This window comes from Amborella trichopoda, chromosome 1 (genome assembly GCF_054954075.1).
Source record: "Amborella trichopoda isolate Santa Cruz 75 chromosome 1, AtrichopodaSantaCruz75HAP2 v2.0, whole genome shotgun sequence".
Taxonomy (NCBI): Eukaryota; Viridiplantae; Streptophyta; class Magnoliopsida; order Amborellales; family Amborellaceae; genus Amborella; species Amborella trichopoda.
The window spans coordinates 53,141,095-53,156,736 of NC_142336.1; the positions used below are offsets into that span (position 1 = coordinate 53,141,095).

Sequence of the window (15,642 nt, forward strand, 5' to 3'; positions counted from 1 at the left end):
CAAGCGAATTAAAAGTGCGTAAGTGGAGGGAGGAAAGCTGTAGTATTGCAACCAGTCCATCTTATGTGCTGGTGTATGAGCTAGTAATAGTTCACAAAGTGTAACTGAGTTCAGGAGATTGGATTTGAGACTGAAAATTGTGAAGGGAGAATCAACTGAACCTAGTTTGGTAGGTTCTACACTCCCTTACCTTACTCCATATGAATGACGACTCTCTCTCTCTATTATACAAAGTCTTGGTCCCATTCATGATGCAGTGTACATTGGAATTCTTTCAAAGAATTACTTATTCCATTCCAGGGAATGATCCTATACAGTCCGTATATCTATTCGATCAATTTTGAAATCCTAAATGGATGGAGGCAAGGGTGGAGTTCAAAAAGTTAGGTCCATCCGAAAGGCGCTTTGGGAATTACCAAGGGGTCATTACCAGCCCATCATTGTTTCAAATGGTGATCGGAAGATAGGTCCAATGAAACATATCATTAATTAAAGGGCGATGTTTGTACAAGGTGTCAATCTTTATACTATTGAAGTAAGGTGTGCCTCAAAACCATGCCGAAAATGCAGTTTAGGTGCTACAGAGCCTTGCGATGATATGAAAGTCTATTGTTGTCCCCAATTATAAAATTTAAAATTTCAGAGATGGTGATGATTATACACTTGAAAATCTTAAAAATGGAAATAATGTATTAGAAGAAGAATATTGTTAGAATTAATAATCTCTTTTTTTTCATGTCTATAAATCTTGAGGTGAAGATGAATAATTTGAGGGTTTTCCAAAATAGGAACAACCTTCCCTAGTGGCTTTTTAGGTGCACCGTACCTGTACAGTATGAGGTTGACACCTTGTATAAACTTTTTCCTTAATTAATAAGGTTAGGGTTTATTTACCAATGGATTTATTTTTGTGAACTTCAATAGTTATAACGCCACATATATGCATCAAATTGAATCATATTTCATTAGCAGAAACATTTGTGTATTGGAAGTTTAAAGTTTAAAGTTAGGTTTGAGAATGGATTCTAGGCAAAGGTAGGCAGAGTATAATTAAAGTGCTGCAACGTGATGTATTGAGTTCCATTATCATCATATTCAAATTAACATTCAAATAAAAATAAAAAATAAAAACGTATTGAGTTTCATTCTCACCATATCCAAATTAACATTCAATTAAAAAAAAGAAAGGAAGTGGTAAGAGAATTCATAAGCGAAACTCGAAAACAAAGACTAATGACCAAGTAATCCCCTAATAAATGAAGACTCGGAAAAAAAAAAGAGACTATGACCAAGCAATCCCATTGATGAAGGTGTCCAATAAAAATAGCGTGAAATGAAATAAGTGATTACTATTACGCAACTGGAGGACTAAAAGTTATTGAAACGTGCATAATTTCGGCACAAAAGACAAATGTACAAAATAAATACACTAATTACCAAAAGGTGATTGTTGAGTACATTCTGCCCTACTTGTTTCAAACCCTCATGTTTTGTTGTTGCCAATCCGCAGTCCATGCATAACCAATCAAGTTATAAACTATTTTTTAAGTTTTGTAATTTAAATCCATCAAAAATCATTAAAATGAAGACTGTCATTTGAATTTTTTGTTGGAAAATAAAAAATTAAAATAATCTTTGTGATTTGAGAACCCGACTTCATTGTATGTGAAAATAAACTTCATTTATTGGGACTATATGGTATAAGGACTTAAAATCCCCAATGTTATATGAATCCAAAAACATAAAAAAAAATATCTTATTCCGAGAGAACCTTTGTATAGATTCACGGATGTAACTTTAGTTATTGGCACTCTAGAATGCAAAAAGAGTTTTCTACTTTGTAAGGAGAGGTGAAAGATCTAAAAAAAATTGTTAAATTGACGAAAATCAACGGTCAGTATTTGATCATAAGAGCACACACACATCAATCATTAGCACAAAGGCCCATGGAATGGAGAGAGATAGAAAGATAGCATTTTCTTATCGGGGTTTGACTTTAGCTTTAGATAAAGCAGAAATAAAAAAGGCACTTAGAAAGTTAAAATAAATCAAAAACCTTTTATTATTATTTGAATTAAATTGGTATACAAAGGTTGATATTTTTATTGAAACTAGGTATACATGGCACTTAAAAGAAGTCAGATTATTCCTAAAATTTAAGAAAATAGAGGATCCATGGGAAGCTAAAAATTATTTATTACATAAAACACCACCTTGTTCATCATTCCTGTAAAAAGGCATAATTTGAAGTAATTTTAATTTTAATAAGCATACAACTAATTTATGAACAAATATAATACGCTATTAATTTATATGATTGTTTTCTATAATAAATTGAGGGCAAGCTTTCGATGTATCTCCTACAGCATAAAATTTATATACTTCCTCTTATCCAACCGTCCATTCTGAATGGAGGGCTAAGATTGCCCCAATTACAATGTCATGTCTCTACACTATTTTATTTTATTTTATTTTTTTTCTATAAACTATTTTGACACCAAATTTTGGACATCCAATCCTCTATTAAACTCGCACTAGGAAAAAATATATAAAACAAAGAAAGAAATTATCGTTAATATACCTTAATTTTAAGAAAATCATAAAAAAAAAAAACCCCAACTTTCCAAAACCTCACCCACACCCTTTTTCTTAAATTTCAGCATTTTCTGGATGAAAGTACCCTATACGGTAGTCTTTCTACCGTAATGCATTACGATAATTAAAATACAGTTGTAAATAGAGATAGAATTACGGTACTGCTAGTACCGTAATAACGTAAACATCTATTACGTTACTTTAATTACCGTAATAACATAGAGTATTACGGTAATTAAAAAACTGTAATACCTTAAAGTAGTATTACGGTAATTTTATTACTGTAATATTGCCCAAGCCTCATAACAAAAGGTTTTCTACTCTTTCGAGTCTACTATCTATTTACTCCCTCGACAAAAATCCATAGTAGCTGTATTTTTCAAATCTCAAATTTTTAGGACATAATCTCTACTTAAATTTTTATATGATTCTTAAAATTTTAGAACAAAAACACTATTAAATAGTAGTTTTTGAGTGAGGGAGTAAATCCACATCATACTCTCATGGAAACAAGGATTTTTTTAAAAGAGAGAGGGGTAGCCCTGATATTAGCTTTGGTTTGAAACTTTTAAAGTATTACATTAAGAATACAGTAAAGACTTTTCGGTATTCTTATTATCGTAAGACTTTTGACTTTACAGTATTCTTATTACTGTAATACTTTAAAAGCTCGACCCCTCTCTCTTTTCAAAAAATCTATGTTCCCATGGGAGCCCGATGTGGATCTACTCTCTCACTCAAAAACACTTATTTAAGAGTGTTTTTGTTCTAAAATTTTGAGAACCATATAAAAATTAAGTAGAGATTATATACTAAAAATTTGAGATTTGAAAAATACAACTAGTATGGATTTTTGTCGAGAGAATAAATAGATAGTAGACTCGAGATAGTAGAAAATCTTTTGTTATGAGGCTTGGGCAATATTACGGTAATAAAATTACCATAATACTACTTTAACATATTACGATATTTTAATTACCATAATACTCTATGTTATTACGGTAATTAAAGTACCGTAATAAATGTTCATGTTATTATGGTACTAGAAATACCGTAATTCTATCTCTATTTATAACGGTATTTTAATTACCATAATGGTCGCAATGCATTACGATAGAAAGACTACCTTAAAAGGTATTTTCATCCAGAAAATATCGAAATTTGGGAAAAAAAAAGTGTGGGCAAGGTTTTGGAAAGTTAGTGGTTTTTTTCACGATTTTCTTAAAATTAAGGTATATTAAAGATAATTTCTCAAAAAAAAAATATTTTCAATAAAATAAAGTGACCAAAATACCCCTAAAAGTTTCAAGGGGTATTTTGGTCATTATATTTTATAAAAAAATTATTTTAAATATTTTTTATAGGTGTGCCCCAATGAAAGGATGGTACGTACCAAATTTCATATTCATACAATTTGTATAAAAAAAAAACTAAAAATAAAATACTTTGAGATGTCGGATCTAAGATCGAGTGGCTCTCCTTATCAAAATTGGATGGCTGGATGGTAGGAGAAGCATAATTATTCTATGCTGTAGGGGACGCATAGAAACATTTTCCATAAATTGCATTCTTCAAGAAAAAAACATGATTGTTTTCTATCCAAAAAGCTTCAAATCTAGAGTAGTTATCAACCGCAAAATTGATATATGAGCGTTTGGAAACAAAATAAATGTGTGCTTTCCACACATTGTTCTAAAATACCTAAAAGCTAGGGTATTTTTATCCCAATAAATGCAGGGCTAATTAGAAACAAAATATGGGTGTTTGGAATTAGGGCAACTATCGAAATTAATGTCTAAAATCTGACACACATTAATACACAAATTCTTGAGCTTGTGCATGAAAATGTATCAATATGTAAAGAAGCAAAGGATTAGTTTCTTGTAGATCTGTTGGGTGGGTTCTATCTAAGATAAAATCATGTTTTAAGACTGGTAAGAAAGCTTTTTAAGGTCTTGTATTTTCCATCCAAATACACCTTGCGCCTCGTTCTTTTAAATTTCTGCACAAAAATTTCTTCTTTTATTTTTACCCAAACTTGGTTTTTATCCTCTAAAAATGATATATCATTGTTTACACATGGGAGAGACATTAGGTTCTACTTGAGAGAGACATTAGGTTCTACTTGAGATTACAAGATAACTTAAGACCATGAACTGATTTGAATCACCAACACTGAGCTGCCTCTAAATGTTATAGGGTTGATTTAAAGGTCCAGATTGACTGCCCAGATTAAGATCAGAGCAGGACCATAGATAATAAGATTCCGCAGGCCTCATGTCACGCTTCATAGTTCATACATGCTTCTTTTGTGCACTGTCATTCCATATTCTAATGGCCCGTAAGGCTCTCTCTCTCTGTCTCTCTCTCTTTGTGTTCATGTGCAGTTTGGAGGCTTTAAGCACTGGTACATGGCTGAAGGCGGTTGTTTATAAGCTGGCACACTTGCAGGATCCACATACCTGACTTCGCCGGGACCAAAAGACAGATCCCTATGCCTGCAAATTATGAGCAGAGAAAATTGCAACAAGTTAGGGGTCTCAAAGTATAAAAACGCAAACACTACATGCTCTAAAATTAAAAAATGACCAGTTCTCTCTCTCTCTCTCTTGCATACTCTCTCCTCTCTGCTTCTCTCTCCAGCAATTTGTAAATTCAAAACTATTGGGCTACTCTTACTTGCACTTGGTTAGTCCTAAATTAAACAAGAGGCATCTTGGTAAAAGAACCAAAATTTTCACATGTAACATGTGTAAAAAATAAATTTATAATATTTTACCTGCGAAGATCAAGCCCAATCAAGCCGGCCTGGAGAACTGTCAAGTTATCAGAATCTGGGGACACGATTATTATGTTGTCACCCGAGTATTGTGTCTCTATGATGGACATGAGTTGTGTTACACGAACAAACACGTCCTCGACGCTTTCATTTGGTGTCCCATTGTCCACAGGAGGTGGCCTCACACGAGGAGAGATACGGTCTGACTCATAAACCTGCCAATCTTTTCAATTTGATATTCCAGCAGATGAGAAAAATGCAACCCAGAATATACTAAATAAAAAGAAAACACATCTCGTGTGAATCTAGAGAGGGGAGATGAAACACAGAGGGCGAGAAAGAGAGAGAGAGAGAAGCACTGTCACTGGTTAAGAACTATTTTGGTACATAGACTTTGGATAAGGATGCAATATTACAAATAAGAAAAAATACAGAACTTATAGGTGACACTTGACGAGAAATAACACATTTTGCTTGATGTTTATCATTGATGCTCAATTATAGAATTAAGGATGATTCACATTTTTCAAAAATCTGCCATTAATTACAATAATGCAACTTCCTTGTGGGTTCCACACATTTTTTAATGCTTGGTGACCACTACTTCCTCTGCATCTGGTTTTAACGGTTATAGAACCCTTATTGGGGAGCTTCTCTTATCCCACAAGCTATTTACAACTAAAATCAATTTGTGGGTACTAAATTACTTCAGAGTAATTCATATTCATGCCAAGCGACCATAGCAACCAGTATGTTGCATTCTTTTTTTTGGTTTCCGGTTTTTTTTTTTTTTGATGGATAACATATCTGGTCCATTGCATCGCTCGTTTTCTTAGGCCAAACAGTTAATACCACATAACAATATACCCCAGTTAGTTGTTCATTATCAGCAATTCAATATTCCCATGAATTTCTCTTTACCTATAAGCGCTCATATCCAACAATAAGCAAAATAGTACTTGTCTAATTATCAAATGTACTGAATGCGGTCTGTTTCGGCACCCTCGTCTGAACATTTAGGAGTTTTCAGTGACAAAAGGAGAATTTCAAGAAACTCTAAAGTTTTCAGGCCTTGATGTCTTTAGTTATGGATTCTAAAGTACTACTGTTTATACTTAGTCATCTCCAACCATGTTACCAACTTCTAGAGTCCCATAATTTATAGGATCTAAAAACTCACCTCATTTAGAGATTCCAATTTCCTTCCTTCATATGCTCCAAAAGCACGAGCATCCAAGAAGCTATACTCAGGAACTATATGACTGAAAGAGTAAGAGAAAGATAAATCAAGGAGGGGCTCGTGGAAGTTAAGAACTCCAAATGTTACTATTATCGAAGAGAATCAAGGAGGTGAAAATTTTGGACAAAATCACACGATGCCCAGATTTCTACAGCAAGTAAAAGCATCAGAACAAGAAGCAAAACATTAGTCCGCACACAGGCTACACCAAATAGTGGCAACGCACTACGGCAAGAAAAGATCAAGAAGACAGAACATCACCTAAAAATTTAACTTCAAAGGAATTTTTATATTATGAGGTACAAGAAAGATACAATTTTTCCTAACACTTGATAGCTGGATAGATTATTAGATGTATAAGCTTCCATGAGTTACATGACAAAAAAAGTATAGATAATAAAGCATCAACAAAAAAACCAACAGAAACAGTAAACATTTCAGACTTCCGAGCACTACCAACCTACGATTGACTTCATTAACAGAGGCTATGATCTCTGCAGCCTGGTATGATCTTTGGGTGATTGATGGCCATATCCAACAATTGCCTTCGCAGGCCCCCATCTCCTTCAAAGCAAAAGCAGCATCTACACTTTGTTTCTTCCCTTCTTCTGAGAGACCACTATCAACTGAGGTCTTTGAAACTGGGTTCGTGCACACAATCCCTTTGCTCTCCATTTCTGACTCTCCAGCCCTAACTAGAAAGAACCTGCACAAAATAAAACTCAATCCTTTTAACACAGTCCATAGTCCTAGGGAACCCCATTACACCATAGTCCTACGGAACCCCATTACACCTTTGATTGATTTCTCTCAATCAGTGTTTTTCAACTGGCCTTGGGCCTTGGATTCGACCCTGACCTGATGCGAGTAACTCGGCTGAGTCCGAGCGGACTCATCTGAGTAGTGTGAAGGGCCCAAAAGGCCCTAAATTTTTTTAAAAAAAATGTTTAAAAATAAAATAAAAATTGTTAAGTGAAACGAAACCAAAGGCAGCATAAAAAGTCCCAAAAAACTAAAATAAGTATATTAAACATAGATTTAGAAAAAAAATTGACTTATGGTTGGAAACATTTTAGACAAATCTAAAAAAAAAGAGGAAAATATAAAAATAGCACATATTACAAGGAAAACTCACAAATCATTGTAATAAAATATCCAAATTACATGTTTAATTTTCGCAAAATCAATCCACATTTTATATTTTTCATGATTTTTTAATTCTTTTTAAGTGGCCCCAGTTGCACCGAGTACTCGGCTGGGCAAGGAGCGAGTCCAATCAACTCGGCCAAGTTCTCGATCATTGCTCTCAATGCTTTTACATAAGAGAAAGCTGGGAATGGAGCTAATCTAATTCGAGAATCGAGACAAACCATGAGTTTCTTTAAACTTGATGAATTTCAGGATGGAGCTAGCTTCCAAAATATGTAGAATTTGAACTAAAATTTAGCTCAAAATATTTACAAAACTGTACATTTCCTAGTTTTGTGGCTCTGGCAATAATTCATGGTATATCCAATGACTGAAAAAATACCTTGGCGACTGCTGCACAAAATTGATTTGAAGTTTAAAAATCAGGAGATCAACATTGAGAGAGCCAGCGACAATGGACTGGTATTTCAACTGAAAAAGACACAATGAGGAGATAAATTTTCCCAAACCTTTTTTCAGGCTTTTGCCAAATCCATAATAAAACCCTAGTTCTCTCACCTATCATTTGCACTCCAACGATAATCCATAACGAAACCCCAATCACCTCACCTGTTGTTCAGGCGAACAGGGGGCATCTGAAATAGTCCTCGAGCTTCTGCATTGTCGATGAAACCAATAAATGGATAAATTAGGGTTAGGGGTTCAGGAGATGAGAACAATAAAGATGAGCAGGTGAGGCAAACAAGGAGATGGTGTTTCAGACACCCGAGTTCCTTCTGCTCTGTGTTCCTAGAATGGTTAGAGAGACGAAGAACATTAGGGCTCTTGATGTGATTAGATACAGAAATGATAGAATTAGAGCTTTTAGGGTTTAGAGGCGACGTTGGATAGGAAAATGATAGTGAGAAAGCTAGAGTCGCCATTACTCCTGGGCTTGTGAAATGCTGCAAAGTTTTATATCCAATGGTTGATTATCAGTTTCCATTTCTCTTTCTTCATGGACTTAATCCGTCTTTCCATTAATTAATCCTTCGAGAGTCGAGACAATACGACATCACCACTCTAATCAACTCTTAGCTTTAATGCATGAGTTTGTTCTCTTCAAATTTATCTTAACAAGTAATTTTAGAGGAAAATGTTTTTAGGAGGGTCGAATAATTTATTTTCATTTTTAATTATAAAATTTTAAACTCCATAGCTAATTTAAATAAAGTAGATTTATAAACATGTAGAAATCTTGAAAATTGACGGCCAAGATAATGTATTGCAAGCCGAACTACTTTTGGAGTCAAAATTTCTTCTTTTTTTTTATACATTTTGAGGTCGAGATAATCAAATAAATGTTTTTTTTTTCTGATAGATTTTTTATGTGCACATTTACAACCTTATATAAACTTTTTCCTTTTAAAATTTGTAAAACTTTTTATATAACCCGACCCACATATAAATTGTATGTGACCCTATTTTTCAGCCACTCTATTTGAATGGACGGCTAGAGTTTCTCATGTTACAATTTCACATAAAATAGTGTTGATTTTTATTTATTTTTTTCTACATAGCCTTTTTAAGAGAAATTTGGGGTGTCTCATCATATTATTGGGGGCACAACTAATAAAAACGAAAAGGAAAAAAATCGCAATAAAGTAAATAACCAAAATGCCCATAGGTTTTAGGGGTATTTTAGTAATTTTTATAACATTAATTATTATTTCCATGTATTCCCCGTCAGATGTATAGATGCCCCAAATTTCACTGTAAAATAATTTATAAAATAAATATTAAAAATAAAATACTATAGGCTGTTGATTCAAGATTATGAAACTCGACAACCAATTTGTTACATTGTGACTCAAGCCATCTTGGCCATTTACATTTCTGATATGACAATTGATAGCAAAGAGCATATATGTGAGTGAGGTCACATGTAAAGCTTTCCATTTAAAATTAGTATAGATTGAGTAGATATATAAATGCCTAAAAATCATAAAAATAGACAACCCATATAACTTTTTATAAGATGCATTATTTTTAAGATTTGATTTTTTTTTTTTTTTTTCATATTGAAATCAAGATGACCAGTTTGAGGGTTTTCCAATATCAAAAACATTTTAGGAGTATTTGATTTCTAGAAGATGCAGTTTGGAGTATTGCAGCACAATTTTCTAAAACTATGTGTTTTAGAAATCAAACACGCCCTTAAAAAACTCATCTAAGAAACACTCAAGGAATAGAAGACCTCTATTATAGCTCTAAAAATTCCATCACCAATTACAAATTTCGAAGACCTTTATTATAGCTCTAAAAAATTCCATCACCAATTACAAATTTCGGAGCTCAAAATACGAGATAAGTCTCTTGGATCCATGAACACTTGAAAATGGATGATCTAGATAATGTGTTATAGTATACATTAGTCTTTTAGACTTGAAATCTTTTTTCTTTATTATTACCCATTATAGTTGGGGTCTCGATGTTCGATTTGAAATTTTTTGACACTAAAGCTACAATTTTCAATGATATTTGAGATGCAGCTTTACTTTTTTCTATAAGGCCTAGGCCTTTTTTAACTTTTTCCTTTATTTGTATCTCCTAATCGATGATTAGAAGGCTTGGATGATTATGATAAATTGATTATTAGGAAAATGTGGATTAAATAGTTAAAACCCCTCACAAAATCATTAAAAAGTTAAAATATCACAAAAAAAAATCAGAAATTATATTTTAAGGTATGATTTTAAATTTCTATTCCAATAAAGTACACCCTAAAAAAATGAAAATTTTCCCATATTGCCCCTATTTCAGTGTTAGGAAACCCAAACAATTAGAGACGCTTAATAAATTCACCCTTGAGAGGCCTTAACAAAATAGCAAGAGTACCCCTACTTGTTCCAATTTATAGGTAACAAACAACTGGTACGATATTTGAAATAAGGAACAATAAGAGGTATCTATATCATTTGGTATATATCTATGTCAAATGATATAAATGCTCCTTATTGTTCCTCATTTCAAATGCCAAACATGTTGAATTACATAAATAGCCCTTTTTGTTCATCGTTTCAAATGCTAAATAAGTTGTTCATTATTTCTATCCCCAGAACAAGCAATGATATTTTTATCATTCTGTTAAAGCCTCCTTAGTGGTAAAATTACCACTGTCAATTGTTCGGGCTTCCTAAAACCGAACAAGGGTAATTAGAAAATAATTTTTTTTTGAGGACATATCTGATTGAAATAGAAACTTAAAACCAAAACATCAAATGTAGTTGATCTTTTGACCTCTTCAATATTTTATAAGGGGTTTCAATCTCTTAATTGATATTTTGACCATTTCTCTTACAATCCCTTGGGAATAATAGCTCTCTCTCTCTCTCTCACCTAGTCTACATCGTTCTCTAGGTCGGACCATGGGTTTCAATTATATAATACCGCTTAACATAAAAGGGAGAAATAACGCAAAATCAACTACAAAATTTTTAAAATATAAAAGATTGGGAGAATATACAGTCTCTCAATGTCCCAAGTGAGTTTACCTTATAAAATGTCGTTTTACAATACTTATAGTGAATTTACCTTAGAAAATATCTTTTTACAATACTTACGAATCTAACATTCCCCGCTCTATAATTGATTGTGCATTTATAAATAAAACGAACCTTAAAGGACAAGGTTTTGTAAAGTCCCCCGATTCATCTATTTACATGAGTCCTTCATCCAAAATTCATCTTAGAGATAGATTTTGGATCTAAAATTTAAGAGTTAAGAATCTTTATCATGGTAAACATGAATATAAAAATAAATTAATATTTAAAATAAAAATAATATTAATTGATGTGTTGTCAGGACTAACAATTTCAAATTTTGGCAGCCCCATAATATTTATAGATGGATGTTTGATGCATCGAGAGATGCTCATGTGGAATCGCTTCCCCCGTTGCATGCTGGACTTTCCCAAGAAGAGCTTAGGACATACTTAATTGATATTGGGCATAAAGATCTCTCGTAACCTGAAGGCTCAGATGCTATCATTATTACAAGAAGTAAAAAGTTTATACAAGGCTGCAACTTTAAAATGTAGAACTTTGGATGCACCTAAAAAATCCATTGGAAAAGGTTGTTTTAATGTTGAAAGGTTACGGTTTCTATAAGGTTGCAACTTTAAACAATTCAATTAAGGCGCACCTCCAAATTTTATCATAACATGTAATTTTGTTGTAAAAAATTCTTAACATTATCTTAAAATCTATTTTCATATCTAATTAGAAAATTTTAAACTCCAAAAATAGTTAAAATCAAGGAGATCTATAAACATATGAAAATCTTGAAAATGGATGGCCTAGAGAATGCGTTGCAAGGTGCATTATTTATGAGACTAACAAACTTTGTTTTTTATATATTCATACATCTCGATGTCGAGATGATCAAATATAAGATTTTTCAACATTAAAACAACCTTTCCAATAGATTTTTGAGGTGCATTTGTAATTCTACATTTTAAGGTTGCAACCTTATATAAACTTTTTCCATGTTGAAAAATCCTCTAATTGATCATCTCAACATCGAGATGTATGACTATGAAAGAAAAAAAAGATTTTGAGTCCCATAAATAGTGCATCTTACAACACAATATCTAGACTGTCCATTTTCAACGCTTTCATATGTTTATAGATCTACTGGATTTTAACTATTTTTAAAGTTTAAACTTTTATAATTAGATAGGAAAATAGATTTTGAGATAATCCTAAGAATAGTTTATATCAGAATTATATGTTATGAGAAAATTTGAAGGTGTGCCTTAAGTGGATTGTTTAAGGTTGCAACCTTATGGAAACCACACCCTTACAAGGAAAGTATATTGAGAAGGTGCTCAAATAGAGAGAAGACCCTGAAGATAATCCTAAATGGAGAAGGACCTTCTTGAAGAAACAAAAACCAAAGAGAAAAAAACCTTGAGAGAGAAAAGCCTCCCGTAGAAATCCAAGAGAGTTGTAGCTCAAGAGAAAACTGTCCTTTTGGAAGAAAAATTGTACTCTATTATTTCTAACGGATTTTCATCTCTTTTACCTATGGTTGTAGTCTGAAAAGATGAACAACATAAATTTCGGATCCAATGAATTATTATTTATTTATTTATTTTATTATACATTTTCTCACTCATACCCACGTATTTGGCGTTTTTGTCTTATAAAATCTAGTTTCCATTGCCCGCCTGCGCATTATTTGAGAGTACTCGAACGGGTGAGCCCAACAATTGGGTCGGACACTACCACTAAAGTAGCAACCACTTATGTTTCCTCTTTAATTATAATCAATTTTGGTGTGTCAACCAACATATTTATTCAAATATAATCTCTTTTAAAAAGCTTCTTTAGGATATATTTTTTTAGTTTAAAATTTTACAAGTCGATAATCTTGACTATCATGATCATGAACATGAAATGATGAATTATAAAGCTTAAAAGAAATATTTTAGACTTAAATTTTGGGTTGTTTACTTTTCAAAATTTTAGCAGGTCATCAAATTAATACAATTTTTTGAGCTGCAAAATAGAAATGCATCTAGTGTGCACCATAAACTTATCCAATCTAAACGCTTTAAAAGGAATCCTGAGAAGAGATGCATTATACCACAAGTATTGAAATTCAATAGGCTATTATTGCATAAAATGAAAATTTTAGTGCAATTATTATGTATTCACACAAGAGTTATCGCCTTTTTGCTCAACATCGATTTAGTTGATATACCACACTATGGAATCTACCATTAAGTCCCATTGTCTGCATCATATTCACTCTATTTTATTTTATTTTTACCAATGTTAATAACTTTATTGATCTAAAAGACAAATGCACTCCTCTCTTGGTTAAAGCATCAGCCTAATCATTTGTTTCCTGGTAGATGTGTTGAAATGACACCATCAACCCTCTGGCCAGATCAAGGATCTCGCACCACAAAAGCTATGAGGCCCATGGCACAAGGTGCTATTTAATGTCCTTTTCTTAATAGTTCAGTAGTAGGAATCGGATTTGAGATGCAACTGTGCTTAATGCCAGCTGCTAACCATACCTTAACAAGCATTATTTTGGCTTTGCCTCTAATCATTCATTTTTATCTTAACGATTGAACTCTTCACTCGCTTTTTGGCAATAGTAAAAAGTTTTCGTGGTTGAAGCATGTGATGTGAAAACAACTACAGGGTGCGCTAGCTGCAAAAAAAACTAGCATGCATGTAGGCTTTTGTTGCAAAAACAAGCAAGAAAATATATCCGCGTTAGAGCAACAACTTTCACGTTAGCTGTTGCTTATTGGCTTTCGAGCTGTAGTTTTCTGGGCACACTAGCTACGAAAAAAAACGATGTACACACCAGCGCATGTATCAGTCAAGCTCAAAACCAATTCCATTAATCTCTTTCATAAAACCGTGGGTATCTTTTTAGTTGGATGTACTTTTCATTTCCCTTCTAAATTATTTTGAGGGAATTTATCAAAATATACCTACTTTTTTGTAATTTAACAATTTTACTTTCAACCATTCCATCACACTCAATGTGTGTGGTGATTGGTATTTTGAAATTACATTGAAAAATATAGATAAAATGTTAAATGGCTAATCTTTTATGCAACTTCGAAAAATTTCCCTAATTTTAAAGAATAATCTCTCTCTTATGCAACTTCGAAAAACTTCCCTAAAATTTCCCTAATTTTAAAGAAAAATATCATTTCTCTTTCTCTCTCTAAAAAATCTCTCTTGAAACTCAATCTTTCTCTGAAAACCTAATATCTATCGAAAACCCACTATTTCTCTCTCTAAAAATCAAATCTATCGCTCTAAACATCTAATTTCTCTTTAAAACCCACTCTTTTTTCTCTAAAAATCAAATATTTATCTTTCTCTAAGAACCCAATATCTCTTTCACTATTTTTCTTTTTATCTCTAAAAACTCTCTCTCTAAAGAGCCAATATCCCATTCTCTCTCTAAAAACTCCTCTCTCGCAAAAAAGTGAATTCAATTTGAAAAACTCAGCTGAAATTTGGAGGAATTTTGCTAAGAATATATTTTATGTATTAATTCCAAAACATCTAGAAAATATTATAAAAACCCCCTGAAGTTTATTAACTATGCAACTTACCCCCTAGCTAATATTTCCTCTAACTTTTTTCCCCACATTCACCTTTCCTCACAAAAACCTCCCCAAGGTAAAAAGTTTTTTTTTTTAATGAAAATGCCCTTCCCTACGGAAAATGCCCCTCCCAAGTAGCGTATTGCCGGAGCGACCAATTCAACCGTCAAAGCGATGTGGCTCCAGAAGGTGTACTGCCGAAGCGCGTATTTGTACTATCAGAGTGCTTGTCTTTATTGCCAGAGCGAACTATTCAACCGCCGAAGCGATATGGCACCAGAATGCGTACTGTCGGAGCATGTATCTTCATTGCGGAGCGACCTATTCAACCGCTGGAGCGCTATGGCTCCAGAAGATGCACTGCCCGAGTGAGTCATTGTATTGCCGGAGCGCGTATCTTCATTGCCGGAGCATTTAAATGGACTGCCGGAGGGCATGGGGAGAGAGTCGTGGGTAAAAGTCATGAGGAGAGAGAGGGGGATAGTTTAGTCTTTTTTTTCTTTTGTTTTGGATTGGGCGGTTTTTGCGAGAAAAGATGGTTGTGGGAAAAAAGTGAGAGAAAAAATTAGCTTGGAGGTAAGTTGCATGGATAGTATACTTGAGGGAGGGTTTTGTAATTTTCCCAAAAATCTAATCCAAGCCCAATCAAAACAATTCCCAACTTTCATTGGGAATTAAAAGATCAATTAAACTTAAGGTTCCCAAGAGCCTAATAATTATTTTCCAACTCCACCCAAAGCTTCTTCCCATGCTCGA

General features: G+C 33.2%; 1 protein-coding gene across 7 annotated transcripts; it reads right to left on the reverse strand.

Moving 5' to 3' along the window:
- Positions 1-4,594: 4,594 nt before the first annotated feature.
- Positions 4,595-8,864, reverse strand: LOC18434839 (Phosphoglycerate mutase family protein). 7 transcript variants are annotated; one of them, XR_016060453.1, is made up of 6 exons: positions 8,322-8,654; positions 8,146-8,234; positions 7,075-7,320; positions 6,555-6,636; positions 5,375-5,597; positions 4,595-5,093 (listed from the first exon to the last, which is right to left on the reverse strand). XR_016060453.1 is itself a non-coding variant. In XM_088873480.1 (6 exons), the coding sequence occupies exons 3-6, from the start codon at positions 7,287-7,289 to the stop codon at positions 4,973-4,975; spliced, it is 633 nt and encodes a 210-aa protein (XP_088729606.1). In that variant the 5' UTR covers positions 7,290-7,320; positions 8,146-8,234; positions 8,373-8,654; the 3' UTR covers positions 4,595-4,972. The 7 variants fall into 7 exon arrangements, 4 of the variants coding, with proteins under 4 accessions (XP_088729606.1, XP_088729597.1, XP_011623673.2 ...); XM_088873480.1 differs by having other exon boundaries at positions 5,375-5,589; positions 8,373-8,654; XM_088873471.1 differs by having other exon boundaries at positions 5,375-5,589.
- Between the last annotated feature and the right edge of the window lie 6,778 nt (positions 8,865-15,642).

Bases quoted from the DNA above. Each gene is read 5' to 3' on its own strand.
- LOC18434839 (XM_088873466.1), bottom strand. From the start codon at position 8,350: ATGGATTATCGTTGGAGTGCAAATGATAG. The intron at 7,321-8,321 runs GTGAGAGAACTA...TATTTTGTGCAG, and splicing joins CGTTGGAGTGCAAATGATAG to GTTCTTTCTAGTTAGGGCTG. The intron at 5,590-6,554 runs GTGAGTTTTTAG...AAAGATTGGCAG, and splicing joins AATTGGAATCTCTAAATGAG to GTTTATGAGTCAGACCGTAT.